General features: G+C 39.2%; 1 protein-coding gene across 1 annotated transcript in view; it reads left to right on the top strand.

Moving 5' to 3' along the window:
* The window catches only part of NPSR1 (neuropeptide S receptor 1), a 56935-nt gene that overhangs the window by 7112 nt on the left and 30044 nt on the right, over positions 1 to 19779 (top strand). The window contains exon 2 of the mRNA XM_066177520.1: positions 5706 to 5838. Coding sequence (XP_066033617.1) covers positions 5706 to 5838 — 133 coding nt within the window. The remainder of the gene's footprint in view (positions 1 to 5705; positions 5839 to 19779) is intronic.

Raw genomic sequence — 19779 nt, 5'->3', positions numbered from 1 at the left:
TTACCTGCAGAGCAAATTTTAATTGGCATAAAGATTCCCAGAAAGATAGGAGCTGTTCATGTTTCTGTGATAAAATATATAATAAGCAATGTGTGCAAAGCACTCATCTGATTATGTCTAAGTGCTTTTTAGTTTTAAGAATATTTCTTAAGAAAATAGGTCTTATTCATACTTGTGTGTGTGCATAATGATGCAAGTAGAGAAGGACTTCTGGAGGTCACCTGAACCAACCACTTGAAAGGAAATCCAAAAGATGCCAGATTTCTCAGGGCAGTATCTGTTAAAGTTCTGAATATCTCTAGGGATGGAAATCCCACAGCCTCTCTGGGTTCTCATCCTAGTGCTTGACCACCCTCATGAAGAACACTTTTCTCCTAATTTCTTATCAAGATGTCCCATGTTGCAATCTTTGTTTGTGGACTCTTGCCCTTTCATGGGGCACACCTGAGAAGAATGTGGCTCTGTTTTCTCTGCACCCTCCTCCCAGACAGTTGTAGGCAGCACTTAGACCCCAGAAAGCTCCTCTAGGGTTTCTACTGTAGAGGAATCTGGCAGTATGGAAAAAGAGGTGTTTTATTATTTTAGCCTTTTTTATTTATTTAAGAATTCGTTTAATTATATCAGAGGTTTAGCCAGTACTTTTAAAACTCCCTAATGGGGTTAATAAGTATATTTCCTTGATTCCCTTCAGTGTTGCAGTCCAAAGTGCAATTTGCCTTACAGCTAAGCTGACTATAAATCCCTGACAGAAATTAGTCAAACTGCATGGCACCTGTCTGCCTCTGGAAAATTAATTTTCGTGGTGTTTTGGGATTTTTTTGGGGGGTTGTTGGTTTTTGTTTGGTTGGTTTTTTTACAGGTTTTAAGTTTCCATCCTAAATGGAGGATGTTAAAATAGCAAATCCATCCTGAACATTTTCAGTTTTCAATGTTCAAGATCTCAGGTCTTCTACAGTAGGATCAAAAAAATTTGCTAATCTAGACTGCTCCATTTTTCTACATGGTCTGCAATTAATGTGATTATTTTAGAGAATGTGAAAAGATTTTTCTCTTTTTATCGCTCTTTCAAGAAAGTGCAATGCAATCTACTAGTGGTGAACCTGACCATGAGCATGACAGCCATTTTAACAAGGTGATTTATATATTCTTCTCATGTGTTAAGAATACTCTTACAAAATTGTTTGGCTTTCTCCATGATTGCAGCTCTCTTACAATCTCAATTGCTGCAATGCTAACCCCATAATTTTTAAAATATACCAAAGGCAAGATCATTTGTGTATTCTCAGAGTTTATCAACTGACAAGAAAAAGTTATTCAGAGACTTAAGCTGCTACTGGCTTGTGATATGAGGGATCATGCCTCTTCTTCACCCAAGAGACCAAGAACATGGTGCAGAAAGACACCAGGTCAGCAGGACAAACAATTTACCACAGGCCTGCACTCCTCATACTAAGAGCTCAGTCAGCTACTCTAGGCATGGAGCATGTCTCCTCCTCTTTTTCTAGTTGCTCATTTCTTACCTGAAAACCTATTTTTTCCAGGTTGTTTCTCAAGCAGTCTCAACAGCTAGAGCTAGACTGTTTTAGACTGGGTCCCTGTTCAAGTACAAATAAGCTTTGTCCACTGATAGTTGAACGTCTCTTTCTGTTAGGCAACTTCTCTAATATCAGACAAAGGCTTCTGCACCTCAAGACATGAGGAACACCACTTCCACTGGAATGGGCTATCAGGTATATATATCCCCATTCCACAGTCACAGCTCGTGCTCCCCAGAAAAAGGCATAGAAATCCTGAGAGAAGATAAAGCAAGGAAGTTGGCTGGGGAGAACCAGGAGGGATGGCATTATGGTACCAAAATGCCACCCTACATCTCCAAAAGGATTTAACTATGGTCTTGATTAAAAGGATTTGCAGGGGTGATCTTTGCCTCAAATATAAAGCCGAATACACCTCTGGTTAGGCTTATTCCAGCCTCTGGATTCAGCAATTTTTATAAGAGAAAAAAATGACAACCCTTTTTTTATAGCCAAAGGAAAATACAAACTACAGAAAGGTTTTCTGGCTTACATTTCACCCAAGAAGAGGCATTTTCTTCATTGACTAAACCTGGTTTTAATCTTGGAGCAACATAGCAAAACGCAAATATGCTCTCTGGATGTCAAGCACTTCCATGCTCCAAACACAGCAGCCTTGTGGAACAGCAGCATGTGCTATTGCTCAAGTCAAACCAAGGAAATCCTCTTGACTTTCATTTATTGGTGACCTTAATAATGTCAGAAGCATCTCCAACTTTTCCAACCTGAAATAACTGCTGTGTGATAGTAGTCTTTCATAGCATTCTCATCTAGTATGATTATTAATGCCCATTTCAAAAGAAGCTGTTGTCAACAGAGGTTTGGGAGATATTATTATCTTCCTTTTTATCAGACTGCTTCTGATGTTTGCACAACATATTATAGAGGAATATTTTTTGTAAATTACCTTGTCCAGGATTGTTATTAAGAAAGGATTTTTGTTTGATGAATGAACAAGACATGAAATTAAACACTTCTATGTCTAAACAACCTGAAGATGATTAATAAAACTAGAGAAAATGCAGCTGGAATGAAATTCAAAGAGCCATCATCTATCTCTCTGATCTAATAACTATTTTTAAGGCCTTCACAGATGAAAGTTTTACTGGCTCAATCAGTCTCTCTATCTATGATATATTTTAAAGCCTTCTTTTTCTTTTTAAATTTTCATCCCGAATTCTGTACTGTAGTTTTGATTTTTACCCAGTCTGTAGTGGATCTAAAGAAGAGATTAGTGCTTTACATTTTTACATTAGTCTTTTTGTATCCTCAAGGCTATGTTCATCTTTTCCTGCAGTCGGCTTTTCCTGGACTTAGCAATTTGTTTCATTCAGTCGTTTTGCTTGACTATGCCCTTTATGACAACACATTTGTGTGTGTCTCTTGAAGCACTGTGCCCAGGAGTGGGCATGACCCAGTGGAAAGATGAGAGCAGAGGTACATGAGCCTGGTGTTGACCCCAAAGCAGTGGTGGCTGTTGCTCTCATGGTAGGGTGATGCCATGATGCTCTGGGGCACTTTGCTCGTGTGCTGCATGTGAGGGTGGATGTTTTGAAGGCTGGTACAACCAAGTGTGCTTACACACTCTCTATACTGCAGTGCTGAACTTCTCCTTGTTGAATAATATGTTGCTTTTTTCCCAGTACATGTTTCCAATTCATGAAGATAATTTTGAATTCCAACCCTAGCTTCTGCAAAGGCCTTTATCACAGTGGGCATCCCATTAATAACCATGGAAGTTTTCATTCTGCAAGTTAACACAGACTGAGAGAGGCTGTGGTGATTTAAGTTGCCTATTGTTATGGCTCCTTAACCCCCAGGAATGAGATCTTTTTTCCTTTGGTCTGAATGGCAGCCCCCACAAACATATTAATTAAAAATTTGGCTTTCTTTCTTTGTCTGACAGACTTACCTCTATTTTCAGTGTTTGCATTTTTACGTTATCTATCTTTGCAGTCTGGTTTAATTTCTGGAGTCTAACACTGCTTAACTGTTAGGCATTGCTTTTAAATTGGCGGAAGGGATTTAACCTGACCATTTGTGCTGTGCTCCTAGGCTGGGGAAACATCCTTCTAACACAGCCTCTGTTGCTCCATAGCTATTTCTTCTGTGGGAATCATAATGTTTGAGTGTCAGATCCTTCTTCTGTTCCTATCTATATCAGTATAATACAGGAATATAATTCCTTTCAAGAAAATGCTCTTCTGATTTTATACCAAAGAAAATGGGAACAAGTCTAGTCCCGTAGTTTTCTTTATGTGAGAAATACGTTTTCTGAAATGGAAAAACCAAAACAAACCCTGAGGAGAAATCATTGATTTCAAGGACAAAAGCAATGTGAAATCTTATCTTTTATGATTATATTGTCTTCCAAAAAGACATTTCCTTCCAATTCCTGTACTAAGAAAGTCATGCCGATAAAAATAGTTTCACCATAACTCTGCCACACATTTTTAAGGAAATTTGTTTCCAAGAAATTCAAGATTTGCAGATACCCCAAAAAGATAGCTTTTAGATTAAAAAAAGTAATAATAAAAAAATCCAAGTATCTAGCCCACACAGGTTGTCTCATCTAGGTCACTCTATATTCAGTAGAAACAACCCATCCCAAGGTAGGTGAGATGAGTCATCTCTGAGACACTGCCATTACCTAGACAATACTGAGACAATTTAGAATAGCTGTGTCTCTTTGGAACTTTAATGTTAGGTGAGATGACAATCTACGTGAGTGGTAGATTACGCTGGTGAAAATCACCATGCTGAGAAAAATGAAATCCTCTTTACACAGGCTTCATTGTTTGCTTAAACTAATCTCTGGGCTTGGGCACAGAGTGCAACATCAAATTGCTCCTCATCAGGTCTTGCTTTGCCTGCATGACTGCATGATCCACAAGGCAGTGTGGCTCCCTACGTGGAGCAAAGCTGGGGCTGGTTCCCAGGAGGGGCTGCTGGGGGGGGGGAGGGGGGTGGCACAGGGAGTGACTGTGAGGGACAATGACTGCTGGCCAGGAATGGGGCTAAGTGCTGAGAAGGCACTAAGGCTAATTATAAAGCAAGAAGTTCCATGTCCCTGCTCCATTCCTTTCATTTCACCTTCCCACCCCATGCTCACGTGAAGTCAGCTATTTTCTTTGGAAGCAGAAAGAACTCTGGTTTCTGCTAGCCCATAGTGGCATTGAAATGCTTTTAATGAGTGTTCTCCCTGGCGTCTGCTCTACTATCAGCCCAGTCAGGTAGGTGGCGTCTTACTGACAGCATCCTTCCCCCAACCTGCTCTGGACAGGTCCTTTAGGCCAAATCTGTAGGGTCAGCACCTGGCACCCCTCCTCAGCTGCAGCCCTTACCTGCTTCCTCCATATTCCTCTAACTCCCACCTTGTGGGTTTGCTGTCTGGAATAGAAAGATCCCGAACGACTGCATTGACATTACCTAAAACTCATCCCAGTTGCTAGGAGGTTAAGATTAGGTGTGCACTCACCAAACAAGCAAACGTGGACACATACCCTGGCGATGCTTTGAGAGCATGAACAGCTTTCTTACTTTGTTTTCTTTGTACACACACCACTAGGGGACGTTTTGTCATCACGTTTCAGTCGCTACACAATTACACTTTTCCTTAGTGGGTCATGCTTTCTATTAAGTCATGGTACACATCTAGATCATGGAGTGGATGTCTGAATTTCGTAGGGCTCGTGAATGCCCCAGACTTACTGAAGCTGGGAAAGAGAGAAGTATTTATTTCCTCCATTCCTCCAAAGGAGCCCATCTATCAACATTCCTTATGAAGTGAGGCAGCTGGTTATTTCACAGCTTGCTGGAGCAGCACAAGAAAGCTGGGAGCTGACTCTCGTTTTAGCACTAAGTGCAGAATGCAGACACTACTAGTGGTTTTGTGAAGAGAGAAGTAATATACAGACACTGCAAACCAAACTGGTGATGTTCACGAGCAGTGATGCGTGTTAAGTATTTTCTGAAAAAAAACAAGAATGTCTTTTAGATTAAATAGTTGAAATCAATTGGCAAAATTCAAAATTCACTTCTGTTTTCCATTCTCATCTCGTTTGTCTGAGGATAAATGACTGTCTATCCAACCACCCACCTATGTGGTTTTTTTCCTTCTTTCCGTTCCAGACAGAGCAGCTGGTGACCCTTTGGATTCTCTTTATTGTTACAATTGCTGGAAATGCCATCGTACTCTTCTCTATCTGGAGGAGGAAGCGGAAATCTCGAATGACCTACTTTGTTACTCAGCTGGCAATCACAGGTAGTGTATGGAAGGGGAAAGGGCACCTGACCTGCACAGGGATCACTATTAAAATGACAAATAAGAAAATGCGACTTGAATGGTGGAGAATTCAGTTGCCACCTATTGTCCAGTTGCAGTTTGCCATAAAGCAAATGGATGGCTGCTTATCTTAGGGCTCAGTTGGACTCTGATCTAAAAAGATATTGCTAGATGTAGTAGTATGCAACAGCTGCAACTAACTAAATCTTATCTTTCAGTCTGAGTTTGCATCTGCATTTCCCAGAAGGCATGTCTCCAGCTGTTGTCATGGAACTGCTTAAATTAAACTAGTCTAAGATGAATCTCTTGTGTTTTTCTACTAAAACTACTCCATCAATTATACTCCTGCAGTGAAAAGTGAAAATAACTTCATGTTGTCCAGTTTAATCAAGTAAGGGAAATATAATAATATAAAGGTGGAGAGGAATGTATTTAGATTTTTTTTTAAGTGGACAAAGGGATGCTGATCCAAGGACTTTGTAGTTTTTAAACAGAATGTGAAATGTGCAGAAGCCTGGTTTGTAAAATGTCAGTCTCAGCAAGAAGGAGAGGAAATGAGTATAAGCAGCACATTGTTTCTCTGTGGTCTTGAATGGACTACATTTGTGGGGGTTTAGGTTTCCCAAGGGAAAATATGTGCTGTTTCTATAACAGTGTCCTGCTACTAATCCCTGCTTACAAGACATCTGTGTTGTACTGTTTATGTATATAGGATATATTTATATGCTTTCTATTGCACTTCCCCCCCCCCCCCAGCTATGGTAGGAATTACAGCACTTTTTCACTAAAAGAGCCATTTAATATATGATTTTCCAACAATACCACACCCTCCTTTGTGTCTCTTGTACCTGTGCATAAGTTGGAAAAACAAAGCACTACACTGCCCAATTTTCAACATGTGTTTTTGTAAATAAATGAACTCCATGGTCTCAACTACATCTGCTCAAGAGAAAGAATTACTCTCAGCTGAATCAGCTAGACCAGGGTGTGCAAATTGATGCAAAGAGGCAAGCCTGTAACAGGTGATGTAAGAATCCTTGCAAGGTGAGGAGGTGAAGGTTTACAGTGACTCCTCTTCTGAAGTGCTGACAGTTGGTTTTCCTGTTTGCCTGAGTCATCTGTAATAAATGGTTTGACTTCTTATCTCAGTCATGACCCTTATGCCACCTCCTTCATGTGCCAGTGGTATTTTCCATCAGGTAAGGCAGGTCAATACAACCTCACCCCACAGCTTGGAAGCTTCAGTCACAGATCAAGCATTAAAGCATTCACAGGAGTTTCAAAATAAACAGTCTCTGCTCAAAGAGCTCCTGATCCCAGGTGAATGGAATGTACTCAGGCAGCCAAGCAGAAGTACAGGCAAAGAACAGAAGAGCAGAGGAAGCCTCAGATGGATATCATCCATTTTCTACTTACTATCAGGTGCACTGGGAGGATTCTACTGCTGTTGCTGTGCTGGATAAGTGGGAATTCTTCTATTTTTTTTACCCACAGGAAAGAGGAATTTTTGTGTTAGAATGGAGGTGCATGGAGAACTCTTCACTAGCGGTTTAAATATTGTGAGCATGAAGAGAGAGGAAGGCATTGCAAGTGCAGTTCTGAGGGAGCTGAAAGAATCAGTGTCAGTGGCAAAGACAGCAAGGCAAACATACCATTAGATGTGGGCAGCAAATAGTGCTATACAGCTGATGTTATAATTTGACTGAGATCCTTGTGTTCCACTTGCTGATTCTTCTGACTTGCCCTTCCCTAAAATTATCCTTGACTTTTAAAATTGCCTGAGTTCAACAGTCTGTTCTATTTCATATTACAAAAATTCACATAGAAAACTCACTTGACATTCACATCTGCAATGTTAAAAGAAGTAACTCCAGCTTGAACAGCAAGGTTCCTTTCAAACAATGTTGATAAGTGTTTTGTGATGCAGGAGTCAGAACTCTAATTTATCTTCCTGCACCAAGACTGCTTGTCAGTATCTTGGCACAAGGAAATGACTTAATTCCTGAAATGGAGCCATTTCACTTTCTTATCTTCAAAAATATTATTAAGAACAAAGCAAGCTGGCAACAGCCATCATCCTTTCACAACAAGTTATGAGGTAGACACAGAACATTATGAAAACACTGACTTGTCACATTGCTTTGACATGCCAACCATATTAAAATCCTACCAACTAAAGCCTAATCTCCTGGCAAACAGTTTCTGCTTAGTCAATATTACTACTTCCATCTATTTTGAGGTTCTTAAAATATTTATTATTTCTACTCAGTAGCAGAAAGAAGAATAATGGATATAGCTTTATTAATGCAGGCATTTCAAAGCCATTAAAAAACTTTTTTTCTATTGATCTGTGACTCAATAGTTGAGTGGTGCTCTCAATTCTCACGTTTTCCCACTAACGTTGTACCAAAATGAAATTAAAATACAGCCTTCGTGTTAGAATAAACAAGGTATTCAAAGCAAAATCGTGCATAATACATGAATAGGAAGTCAGTGCTGTTCTTCTTGACTGGTTGCCAAGCCAGATGCAGATGAGAAGTAACTAACTGATTGAGACTTCTTTCAACACTGACAGAATTCAGTGGTTCAACCCACTCCACAAATCTAGAGATGACCCTCATTGATCCTTTACTACATCATATTTCAATGTGGTGCTCAAGGTTGCAGGGATCTGTAGAAATGTGAGTAATCCCTTCAACTTCAGAATGCTTAAGGATGTTCCTGAAGCCTGGATTCACAGTATTTCACATTAAATATACACTTATACAATGCTTGTGTCAGTACCACATTTAAGTCTATGTCTAGCTCTCAGTTTGTGTACAAATCTCTTTGAAATTATCTGACAATTAAGCACTAGGAAATCAGCTAAGAGTTAACAGTTGAACTGAACAATAGTACTAATCACTCAGCATCAGCTAATTTAACAAAGAGGCATATTGCCATATTTGTCTTGTGTTCAGTTTTCAGTTTGCCTTTGGGCATATTCCTCTTCTGTAAAAATGTTGTTCTTAGAAACAAGTTCATCTATGCAGACCGAAACTAAAGCTAGATTTCCTACAGATTTCTGTCTCCAAGGTAATTTAGTTTCTCAGAAAGAGAAAGCTCTGAAGATTACCCTGTGAGGAGGGTATTTCTAAACACTTTTCCCCAAGCAGATTTCTTCTGAGTTTAGCACAAGTTATGCTTATGGCATAGCTATCTCTCCTGGCAGGAAGTCTCTCACATCTTCCCCCACCTGATGTCATTTCACATCACTTCAGAGTCTTCATGTCTTTAAGATGTTTGCCTCCGACTGAAATCACTGAGTGGTTCAAGATCAAAGAGTGGGATGAGTTCACAGGCGCTGTAAAAAGCTGGAAATATTGAAGTGAAACATTTTTGTTTCCGGAAAAGATGGTTTACCCACAGATTTGTATCTGTACAGGTCAGTTTACCCAGCTCTACCAAGTGAAAGCCTTCTTAAATTTACTCTCAAAATGTAAAAGCAGTGGACGTGAGGCATATATCAAACCCAATTATTTGAGTAGTAGTGGATAAGAAACATAATTCATGGGCCAAAGAGTTTATACAGTAAGAACTATTATTTGACCAATTCCAAAACCAATCAAGCAATACATTAAAAAGTCTGAATTTGAATTAAAATAAATGGATTGAAAAGAATGAATGAAAAAAAAGAATTTTGCTTCTCATTATTTTCCATTCAACTTTAACTACTACTGACAGAGGAATGTATTTAAGTTCCTTTTATTGACCAGAAATAGGTAGTTTATTTAGATCTTTTTCTCCAACATTAACATCTGGAAATTTGGAACTTGAAATGTCATGACCTTTAGCTCAGTGTGTTTCTATTCCACCATTTAGCAGAGATCAATACTTTAGGAACAGTGTTACATTTGTTAGGGGTAGAAATACATGTAGGCACTTTACTGCATGCCAAATTTATAGCTATAGTCTGGCAGTCTTGTTTGGAAATATGTGCTCACATTGCTGTGGCTGTAATGAAGAGAGAAAATAGAAAGAATATCACCTAACTTCTATGGTACCTTACATATAAACAGGAAAACAAAAGGTGTTCTGTAAACATATGTAGCTATACAGTCCATATTATGGCAGAAATACCAAATCCTAAAGGATGACTTGAAAATTACATTAAAAAGACAAGGAGGTAATTTAAAACGTGATATGAAGACATCGGTGCCATTGTCACCGTCTTCAGTTGCTCCCAGAAGGTTGAAGGCCTTGGTCCTTACCAGCTGCACTCATTTTGTTTAGTGTTCAGTAAAAGCCAACACACTGAGAACCTGCTATGAGAGGGCAATGCAAGCATACAGGTGGAAATGGACCCTGCTAAAGTGAAGTGTGCTGCTTTATTTCTGTGCTGCTTCTGCCCCGAGAGGGCATGACTCTGAGACTAAAACCAACTGGGCTCAATCACTGACTTCTAGGGGGCCTTTGGATTAGATGACTGAAGGCAGAGACTACCAACTAATTTTCCGGTTAAATGCACTAAATGAGTGCATCTAACTGTGCAGCTACAAGAGCTAAACATGAACAAATTTTGTCGTTCTTTTCTTCTTTTTTCCACCCCTACACCAAAACCAGTAGGGCACTGACAGCTTTAATGGACTGTGCCTGTCCTTCCATAATTTTCTTCTTTGTTCTGTGTGACTTGAAAGAATGAAGATGACTTGTTACTCCATGATCTGTAGAAAAGCTTAATATAACAACACCATTACCAAAATTAACATGTAGAACATGATTAACAGATAATGGTCTCTGTTCCAGCTTTTCATTTGGAAAATGGTACTTGGAATATTTCTGCACTTTAGAGAAATCATACTTACAAATTCATCAGTTTTACAAGTACCTTAGACATCACAGTGATTATGAGCATTGGAAGTTAATTGCACAGAGCCAATTAGCAGCTAAATCAGCAGGTCACCTTAATGGAGGTGGACTGTTGGCAGCCAAAAAGTCTATAGAGTTCCCAGTTATACTGGAAAACTTGCCTATCTTGCCAGCTGGGTCTTGGCTGGAATCTGCCAATATGATTTACACGATTGTCAGCCTAAGACACAGAAACTCAATACACAGAACTGAACTAATTCCCAGAAATCTGTCTTCCTCCTCCTCCACACTAATTGCCTGCTAATTTGTAGGAAAAATATGAAGGCTGAAGGAAGGTGAGAGGTTTCATCACCTGCAGGAGAGAAAACTTAGAGGAAGTTACAGTTGTACTGCAGAATTCATTGCTAAAATTGAAAGAAGGACATGTGCATTTCTTATATTCATTATGTCCTAAAATCTCTTGAAAGTGTAATTAATGCAAGGAAACTGTCTCTGCTAATGGATCATCTGTGTTCTTCACTGCATGCTCCCATCACTGCTGAAAAAGGTTTGTCAAGATTGGGAAGAAAGAGTGTAATTGGTTAATATTCCCTCAGGCACAGACAGAAATTTTACAGAGTACCCAATGGCATCCAAATTCCCAATTTTTGCAAGCAGCTTGATTCCCAAACACCTAGCTGGAAGTCTAAGAACTCTGCAAATCACCTGACTGTACAAATGGCTTGATAAACAGGGAAAGAAATAGATTCTATCCACCTTTCCTCCGTAGGCTATGGAAACTACAGCATTTAGTACAACTTTCATTCACAGAATAAATGTGATTCAATTTACCAAGAGCAAAAATGGTCTCTGGGAGTAAACACAGTATATTAGTATTGCTTATTCAATGCATCCCATGAAACTATGTGAATAAGAATATTTGTTGCATGGCTGCATTAGTTGCCTGGAAAAGAAGCAATCATTTTTTCCATCCTGATTCTGCCAAGAAGACTAATTCAGTAAGAGGAAAGCAACACGGGACTTACTTTAAGTTCGGTATGTATTAGTGTGCCCCCACAAACAGACATAATGCAGGATAAGATAAAAGTGGTCACAGCCTGCAATACCCTGTGGCAGCACGAGGCAAAACAGATTTGCTATCCATTGTCATTCCTGGCGATTTAGTAACATCTAGGAGGAACTCAAATTCTCCTTTGAACTTTTACTCAGACTAGATGAGTCATAGTTCCCTAGTTTATAATATGAACCTTGGACACTAGTGTTGTACAATTCCAGCTCGATATTATGAATCATCTTTTACTATACTCTAAGATTTCTTATGTAAAGAGCCATGAGTATTTCTGGATTTCTGTATGTATTCATTTATCTCTGCATAAATGGTTAGTCAAAACGTAGTTTCTGTTTTTCTGAGGAAAATATCCAATGCATGCATTCCTCTTAAAATGCATTTTCTCCCAAGCAGTCCTGAAGTAGATGGGGTGAAAAGTGAAATATCCTCAGAAGGTAGGAAAGGAAACCAGAAGTGAACTTCAGCATCAAAACTGAGAGACAGAAAGAAGCTTTATGTGAACGAGATATGTTCTCTTTAGGGGTATCAAGGTCTCTATTTCAGTGTTTGGTCAGGCAGCCAAAGGAAAATGCTCACAGAAAATAGAGTAAAAGTCTTGTTTTAGAGGTGAAGTCATGAAACAAGAGGCCTGACATAGAAAACTTTGTGTCCTGAAAATACTTTGTTCTGGTCCAGTCTAGCAGTGCAGGAACATTGAATTTGGGACTAGTGCTCAAACAATCCATGGAGTAACGCTACTTCCCTGTGAGGTGCAAAGCAAAAGAAACTTCTTTTGGTGCAATATTTACGTTCTTGTAAAGGTAAAGTTATGAAACCACAATACTGGGACAATAAGAAAAAAAGGTAGAGGAGACTTGGCAGTAAACCTGAGGTCTAAGGCAGTTGGATCACCTTTGACTTTTACTGTATGTGCCCAAAAGGATTGGAGTCAGGCAAGACTGAAGAAAGATATGAGGAAAGACAAAGAAACAGCATTGGATCAAATCTTGATGCAGTAACCAGAGAGTTTAAGCCAGAATGAGGTACCCAAAATGCTGGCTGGGAGCTATTGTAGAGATGGGACATTTGGAGAATGCAGAAATGAGCTGTAGGTTTGCTGACAACAACTTCTGCTTTAGAAACCAATTCCAAACCAAATCTTAAATGTCTTTAATCAGCCCACAGACAGAAGCCTGTCATGCTATATTTTTCTTAATGCTCATGTAGTTTTATATAATTAAATGCTTTCTCAGGAGCTCTCTGGAAAGTCCAGGGCTGGACACGGGATTTGTCTTTGCTAAGACTCTATCCACTGGAGCTCACTGCAGTAGGAAACAGCAGCACTAGCACCAAAAAAAAAAAAAAAAAAAAAAAAAAAAAAAAAAAAAAAAAAAAAAAAAAAAAGCAAGCTGATGTGCAGTAACTACAAAAGTAGAATGGTAGAATGCAGTGTCCCTCCTATTAGTGGCAATGTAAAGGTAATGAGCTCTCCAAATTTGCTACTGGAAAGCAAGCATTATCATCCCCCATCCCCTTAAAAACCCTGCAATGACTTTTATTTATATAGCCTGCTTTAATCTTACAAATGCAGGAACAAGATGTCCATGAATCATGATTTGTAATTAATGCAATCACAACCCACTAGGCAGACATCCTTAAGCCAGTGTTTTTCTTTCTGTTTTCTGGGAACAGTGGTCTTCAGATCCCTTTCAGATAGCAAAAATCACTCTGCAGTTTAAATCCAAGCACAGAGCTGAGATTCAGACAGGCAAGGAGAACTCATGAAAAAAGTCTTTTCTTTCTTCTAAGTACAATACTTAAACGCTGCACTAAATTGTTCTGGAAGGGGACAGTTTGTGTGTTCGTCATACACAGGGACTCAGAGTGGAATTTTCAGAGCACCTAGGGACATAAACTGTATCTCCCTCTAAAAATGCAAAACAGCAGACACACTCTCCCTGCTTGTCAGTAGTTCCAGTACCACTTTTAATGTAGAACATGGTCATGTGGGTTTTTTCACATTCCAGTGGACCACCTGGGACCTGAGAATTTAGCTACAAAGATGATATGCTCTCATTTAATCTGCATCTCAATCACTTCAACACTCTGAAGCCAGATCTATCCTTTATTAATTTCTAATTTTTTTTGAGTTATAAAGTATTTTCAGTACATGTGTTGATTCTTGTACAAAGATTTTGAGTATTTCCTTATATAGACTTTAGGGACTTAATAGAATTTAGTTCAGAAATCCTCTTGCTTCTAAAGCAGGGGAAAAACTAACTACAACATGCCTATAAATATGCAATACAGTGTGCAATGATGTTCCTTTGCAGTGTATGTACATGTTTAAAATCACAAGCAGGCACCAGACTTCTGCTTCCAAGTCATCCGAGAGCATTTCTGAATGCCATGCCTAAGGTTTGGGCCCCTGGACATCCCCAAAAAGGAAATAAGAAGTATTAATGTAACATTAATATTGTAATGTAATTCATGACAATTCTATCTCCCTGAGTTCACCCCAGATAATGCCATTTTAAACTAAGATGGGATCAGCTGTTCTGTTTGCTTGTCCTGGCTGATAAGTCATTTCTGAAAGTACTAAAAGTGATGAACGGACCTTATAAGCCCTATCTTTATCAGAGGCATCATTTTCTCATTTCAATAGACACACACAGCCTAAACTTGATTCCACTTACCCACCTACAGATTTCCACACAGGAGGTCCACATCTACCATTTCTATTCTTTCAAAAGAAGCTGTCATTCCTTCAGATCTTTGCATACAAATGTTTTTTCTTGACTAGACATCTGTGTGACTGAAATGAAAGCGTTTCCTTTCAGCTGGTTTTGGGGTTTTTTGTTTGTTTGTTTATTTTTTTTTTTTGCCAGTAGCTTTTTACCCCCCACTTTCACCTGCAATACAATTTTTCCAACACTGTGCTGAGACTTGCACTGTGCAGCTAAATTACTGCACTGTCACAGCTCTGCTGATACCAGTTGGGCTGTGTGGAGATTATAAAGGTTTGTATGGGCAATTACAGCACTTTGAGGGCCGTAAGAAAAAAAATGCAGTGTGGTCTGGGCTCATATGCTAGAGCAGCCATGTCGTATTTGAAAGAAACAGCAAAAAGAACAACAAAATTCTAATCATGGTAACTTTTCTAGTCAGCCACGTGAAATGCAGATTAGGCAAGTATCTTCAGACACTTTTGTTGTCTTAGAGCTGGGTGGTTGACTAGTAGGTGACAATGTACATTTGCATGTCTTTGACCAAAGCAATTTTAATCTGTGACCTTCTCCACCTGAGGAAGTTACTGTTATTTGGAACATTACACCTTTTGCATTATACAACACCATTAATACTGAGATTAGCTCAGCTGGTGAGAGTTTGGTGCTAATAATGCCAGTGTTGTGGGTTTGATCTCCTTATGGGCCATTCACTTAAGAGTTGAGGTTGGTGATTCTTGAGATTCCCTTCCAATTTAGAACATTCTGTGACTCTGTGTAATAGCAGAGAGGGTGGAGGGCAGATGCCCTGGTAGACTCTTGCCATGTGTACAGAAGTAGGTCTGAAGAAAGCCCGTATCTTGGCATCAGTCCTGGGAAGAAAAATGGGACATAACTGTCACAGAGATAATTGGATTAAATCCCATGATTGCATTCTTGCACACTGGTACTCATTTTAGGGATTATCCATGCCATCTACTCTAGGCGCGTCACTGTAGGTATGTAAGATACAAAGTCACCCCCCCCCCCCATGCTCAAATTATATGCAATAGAGCAAAACACTCCAAGCAGCTCTATACTGGGGCTTAAGTTTCACTGACTTGCACAGAAGGATTCAATTCCTAATTTAGATCTCTAAAGTTGACTATATAAATCCTTGCAGTGTTCATACATCACCAAAACGTCAGGATTACAATTCACTTTTGAAAACTAAGAACCTAATCTTCCTCCATTTCAATCAGACCTCAGAAGGCATTGACTCAAATCTCATCCCCAAACACAAAGTTTTACATAGAAGGTCTTTCTTGGAACCTTTCCATTTGTTTTTTAAACTCAGCAAGGCATAGCAGTGTTACCTGATGGAAAGTGCAGGATTATTTTTTTGTGCTCAGATTTGTTTCTTAATTGCCATCTGGAACTTGTCCAAGATTTTATAGGCACTGCCCAAAAGATAATTTGTTCATAGAATCACAGAATTGTTTAGGTTGGAAAAGATCAAGTCCAACTTCACACTGCCAACTCCATCACTAAATCATGTCCTTGCATATCACATCTACATGTCTTTTAAATACTTCTAGGCATAGTGATTAACCCCCTTCCCTAGGCAGCCTGTTCCAATGCTTGACCACCTTTTCTGTGAAGAAATCTTTATGGTATCCAAACTAAACTTCCCCTGGCACAACCTGAGGCCATTTTCTCTTGTTCCATTGGTTGATACTAGGAAGAATAGATTACCCCCCAACTTTCTACAATGTCCTTTCAGGTAACTGCAGAGATCTAAATGAGATATGGAGCAAAAGTATAGTTTAAGTAACAAATATTACTCCAAACCTGGCCATTGACACTACAGCTGCATGATTAGCCTTAAAGAAGAATCTTTAGGATCATAAAATCAAATATTTTAGGAAAGAACTTCAAGTTTGTTGAGTTCAGTGCATTTAAGTGCTGTGCCTCACTGTGTTGGTGGAAAGAACCACTTGAAATTACTGAAGGATGCAATATGGATCTGATTCAGTTTCTGCACACATGTAATACACACACATCCACACCCACTCACCCACCCACACCATAGCCCTGAAATCCAAAAGAGACTTGTGGGTAAGTCACATGTTTCTTTACTCTTATTATGTTAGCAGGCAGTCTGCTTAACAAGAACATGATCAGTCAAAGTAGGATGGAAATTACATCTGGAAAAATCTCCAAATGTTTAATTTACAAGTGAAACTTTTTGCTAGTTCTTAAGGAATAGGGATAACAGCACTGGAAAGCAGAAGTGGTTGATTGATTATGCCACTTTCTTAGAGGTTACTGATAACAAAAAAAGGGATTTTTTTTCTTGCAAGACACTTTTACTTTCATTGTAAAGTAGCAAAAGAGAACAATAGACAAAACATTATTCAAATATGCCAGAAACCTACACATTAGAAGAGGGGAATAAGGGGTTGTCCTCGAGAGGAAACAGTTTGCTTTGAAATTGTGGGAACTTGAAGATATACGAAGAGACGTAAAGATACAAAAAAAAAGATGATTTATTTGTTTCCGAAAAACAAAACCACAAACCAAAACCCACATACACTTTGAGATTGTATTGGTTTTTTTGATGGGAATTTTCTAGTCTTGAATGGAAAAATGATTTCTACACATTTCATTTCCAGCTCCCATAGACAGGGACAAAATCAGGACCTGATGCCACATGTGGAAAGGATGGAGAGCCCTCTTAGAAAATGGCTTTTCCACGCTTCAGAGATAGGGACTGTATATTCACTGGCTTTCTAATATGTTATGGGAGTGCTGGAGTTACTGCTATAATATTAGTAAGTCCGGAGAAAAAAATTACGGTATATTAAATATGGTAATTTCAATACTTGCTATGAAACTGTCTCTCCAGTGATATCTAATAAGCCAGCTGAAATACAAGAAATGCCATTTGCTGCTCAGTCATTTTTGTTTTAATGAAACATGCAAAACTTTTAGATCAAGGGGATAATTGTTCTTATTTACATTCTTTTAAGAACTGCAATGTCACAGCTGTTTGCTCATGGAAGTCAGTAGCAGATTCCCTCTAAAGGGACTGAAAAGCAGAATGGCTTTTTCCCTCATCCTTAGCATGGAATCCAGTGTCACCACTCCTGAGGACAGCTTCATACATAACCCTGGTAAAGTAAGGATCTTTCAGTGTTTTGTTCCTCTTTTTGAAAGGAGGATACCGTGAACATTTCTTACATCTTTCATTCAGAGAATCTATGTAAATTTGGATTCCTGCTCATCCCTGTCAGAAACACATGCAGGCACACAGCAAGCCTGACACATTTTAAGTACTGAGCTTATTAGATGGAACACTCCCTTCAAAGCAATCCTCACAGTACTGGGTGCATGAGAGCCATGAAGACTACTATAGCACCAATCCACTCCCGGAATCCATGCATTTGCAATCTCAGATGATCTGCTCTGATGAGGTTTTACAGCGTTGTGAAACTCAAATATCAAATAAGTTTCTTTGTGTCAAAGAGTTATTAGTGGCAAATCTGATTGCTCTAAGACAGAAACTCTAATGAAACTTTAATGGACAAAAGACAACACAGTGATAAAACTACCCACCTGAAACCTTTGCTTAGCTAAGGTGTCTAATCTAATATTAATAAGTGACAACCGCATCAGTTGCATATCAACCTAGTTTCTCTGAAGCGTCCTTTCATAATATGCTATAAAATCTTCATTCTCAAACACTGAAGCTTCCTAGACAAACAAATCATTTATGTATCCTGTGCCTTTGCAATCTGGCTGTAAGTGAAGACTGTCTCTCAGTCTCCCTGCATGGGTATGCTGGTACTTACAGCTTGCCAGGTTTAATGGGACACCACAACATGGGACTCATCCAGGGCCTCCCAAATTCCCAGTTTGCCTTCTGTGCAGTAAATAAGCCAAATAAGTGTTTGTTCAAAGTAGAGCACTTTTTGCACCCGTCAGGTATTTCTCAAAGGCAATTACATGTCTACCAAATGCTTGTTAAACCAGACATTTTTGAGTAGTGCGGGCATATAGCACCTCAGCTTACTGGGCCCTGGTTGTAGAATGAGTGAGACAAGATTCAGTGTTGGCCCTCTTCTGAGGCACTGGAGAAAATAGATGGTTGATGGAAATCAGCATGGAATTCTTTTCCACTCTGTCTGGGGCAGGGAAAAGCATGTGTGTATTGCCTCAAATGTGGATTTTCTGTCAGTAATGGCATTAAAAGCATGTTTTGCACTCTGAAATTACCTTACTGTATGTGCATACCATGTCCAAAGGCAGGGAGCATGAAACAACCTGTATACTTAAAACTGAATATCAGCCCTCTGCCTACTAACTTCTTTTGGTTATCGTGGAGGCGTAAACTCAACCACTGAATGTAACTTTCAAGTGCTCTTTTTGGGAGGAGCACTCACACTCCTATCTAGACCAAAGTTATCCAAATCAAATATCTACATTCAGAGCTGGAAGTGGAGGATGGGGAGGGGAGCAGTGGAGAGGAGGAAATGAGGGCAGTACAATTTACTCACTATTAGAGGGGAGTCCCTAATACACCAAGATACACCAGAAGGGACAGTAATTTCCATTTTAGGGGAAATCCTGAGCCAATAGAGAAATTGTTTCTTGGGATAAAGATCTTGAGGCCTACTGAAAATATAAATCATGTGTTGACAATTTGATACTGACTAGAATGGTGCCTATTGTCTGTGTGAAGGTCTTAGATGTTCCAACGTATTCTGCATCCTTTTTAACTGCAATTTGCAGAAATATGTCTTGAGGACACAAAACCTGGACCCTGTAGATGGTGTAAAGTAAATGCTCAGTTTATAAAAGAATTAGGCAAGAGAGAAAAAAAAAAAAAGATGAAGATAACAACACCAGCATTTACAGAAAGTAAAAAATGTAGAAGAATTCTCCAGCACACTATAAGGATTAGCAATACTTATTCAGCTGTTGAACTCTACAGCAAGTCTTGTTGCTTTTCTCCTTCTGGGGAAAGCTACAGGTCACCTGCACAGGTTCTGATTTTGAGAGAAAGCACATCCTCAGATGTTCTCCCAGTTCTTCAGGGAAAGAAAATTCATAACATTCATAGATGCTGCCAGCCAAGGGATGACCTTGGTAGATGGGAAGATTGCTGCTTAATGCAAGCAAAAAATAAAGCACTATGCCACTTTCTCAGTGAACATCAGGATTATCTTTAAAATAGCTCCTTTATTATTCTACCTGGTAAAGCACACACAGCACGTGGGCACAGAGCACACTCTTACCCTCTGTGGCCTTCGCAGG

Source organism: Chamaea fasciata, unplaced genomic scaffold (assembly GCF_029207755.1).
Source record: "Chamaea fasciata isolate MVZ Bird 193981 ecotype frontalis unplaced genomic scaffold, bChaFas1.0.hap1 SCAF_1, whole genome shotgun sequence".
Lineage (NCBI taxonomy): Eukaryota > Metazoa > Chordata > Aves > Passeriformes > Sylviidae > Chamaea > Chamaea fasciata.
This window is presented reverse-complemented; position numbering and strand designations above follow the sequence as displayed.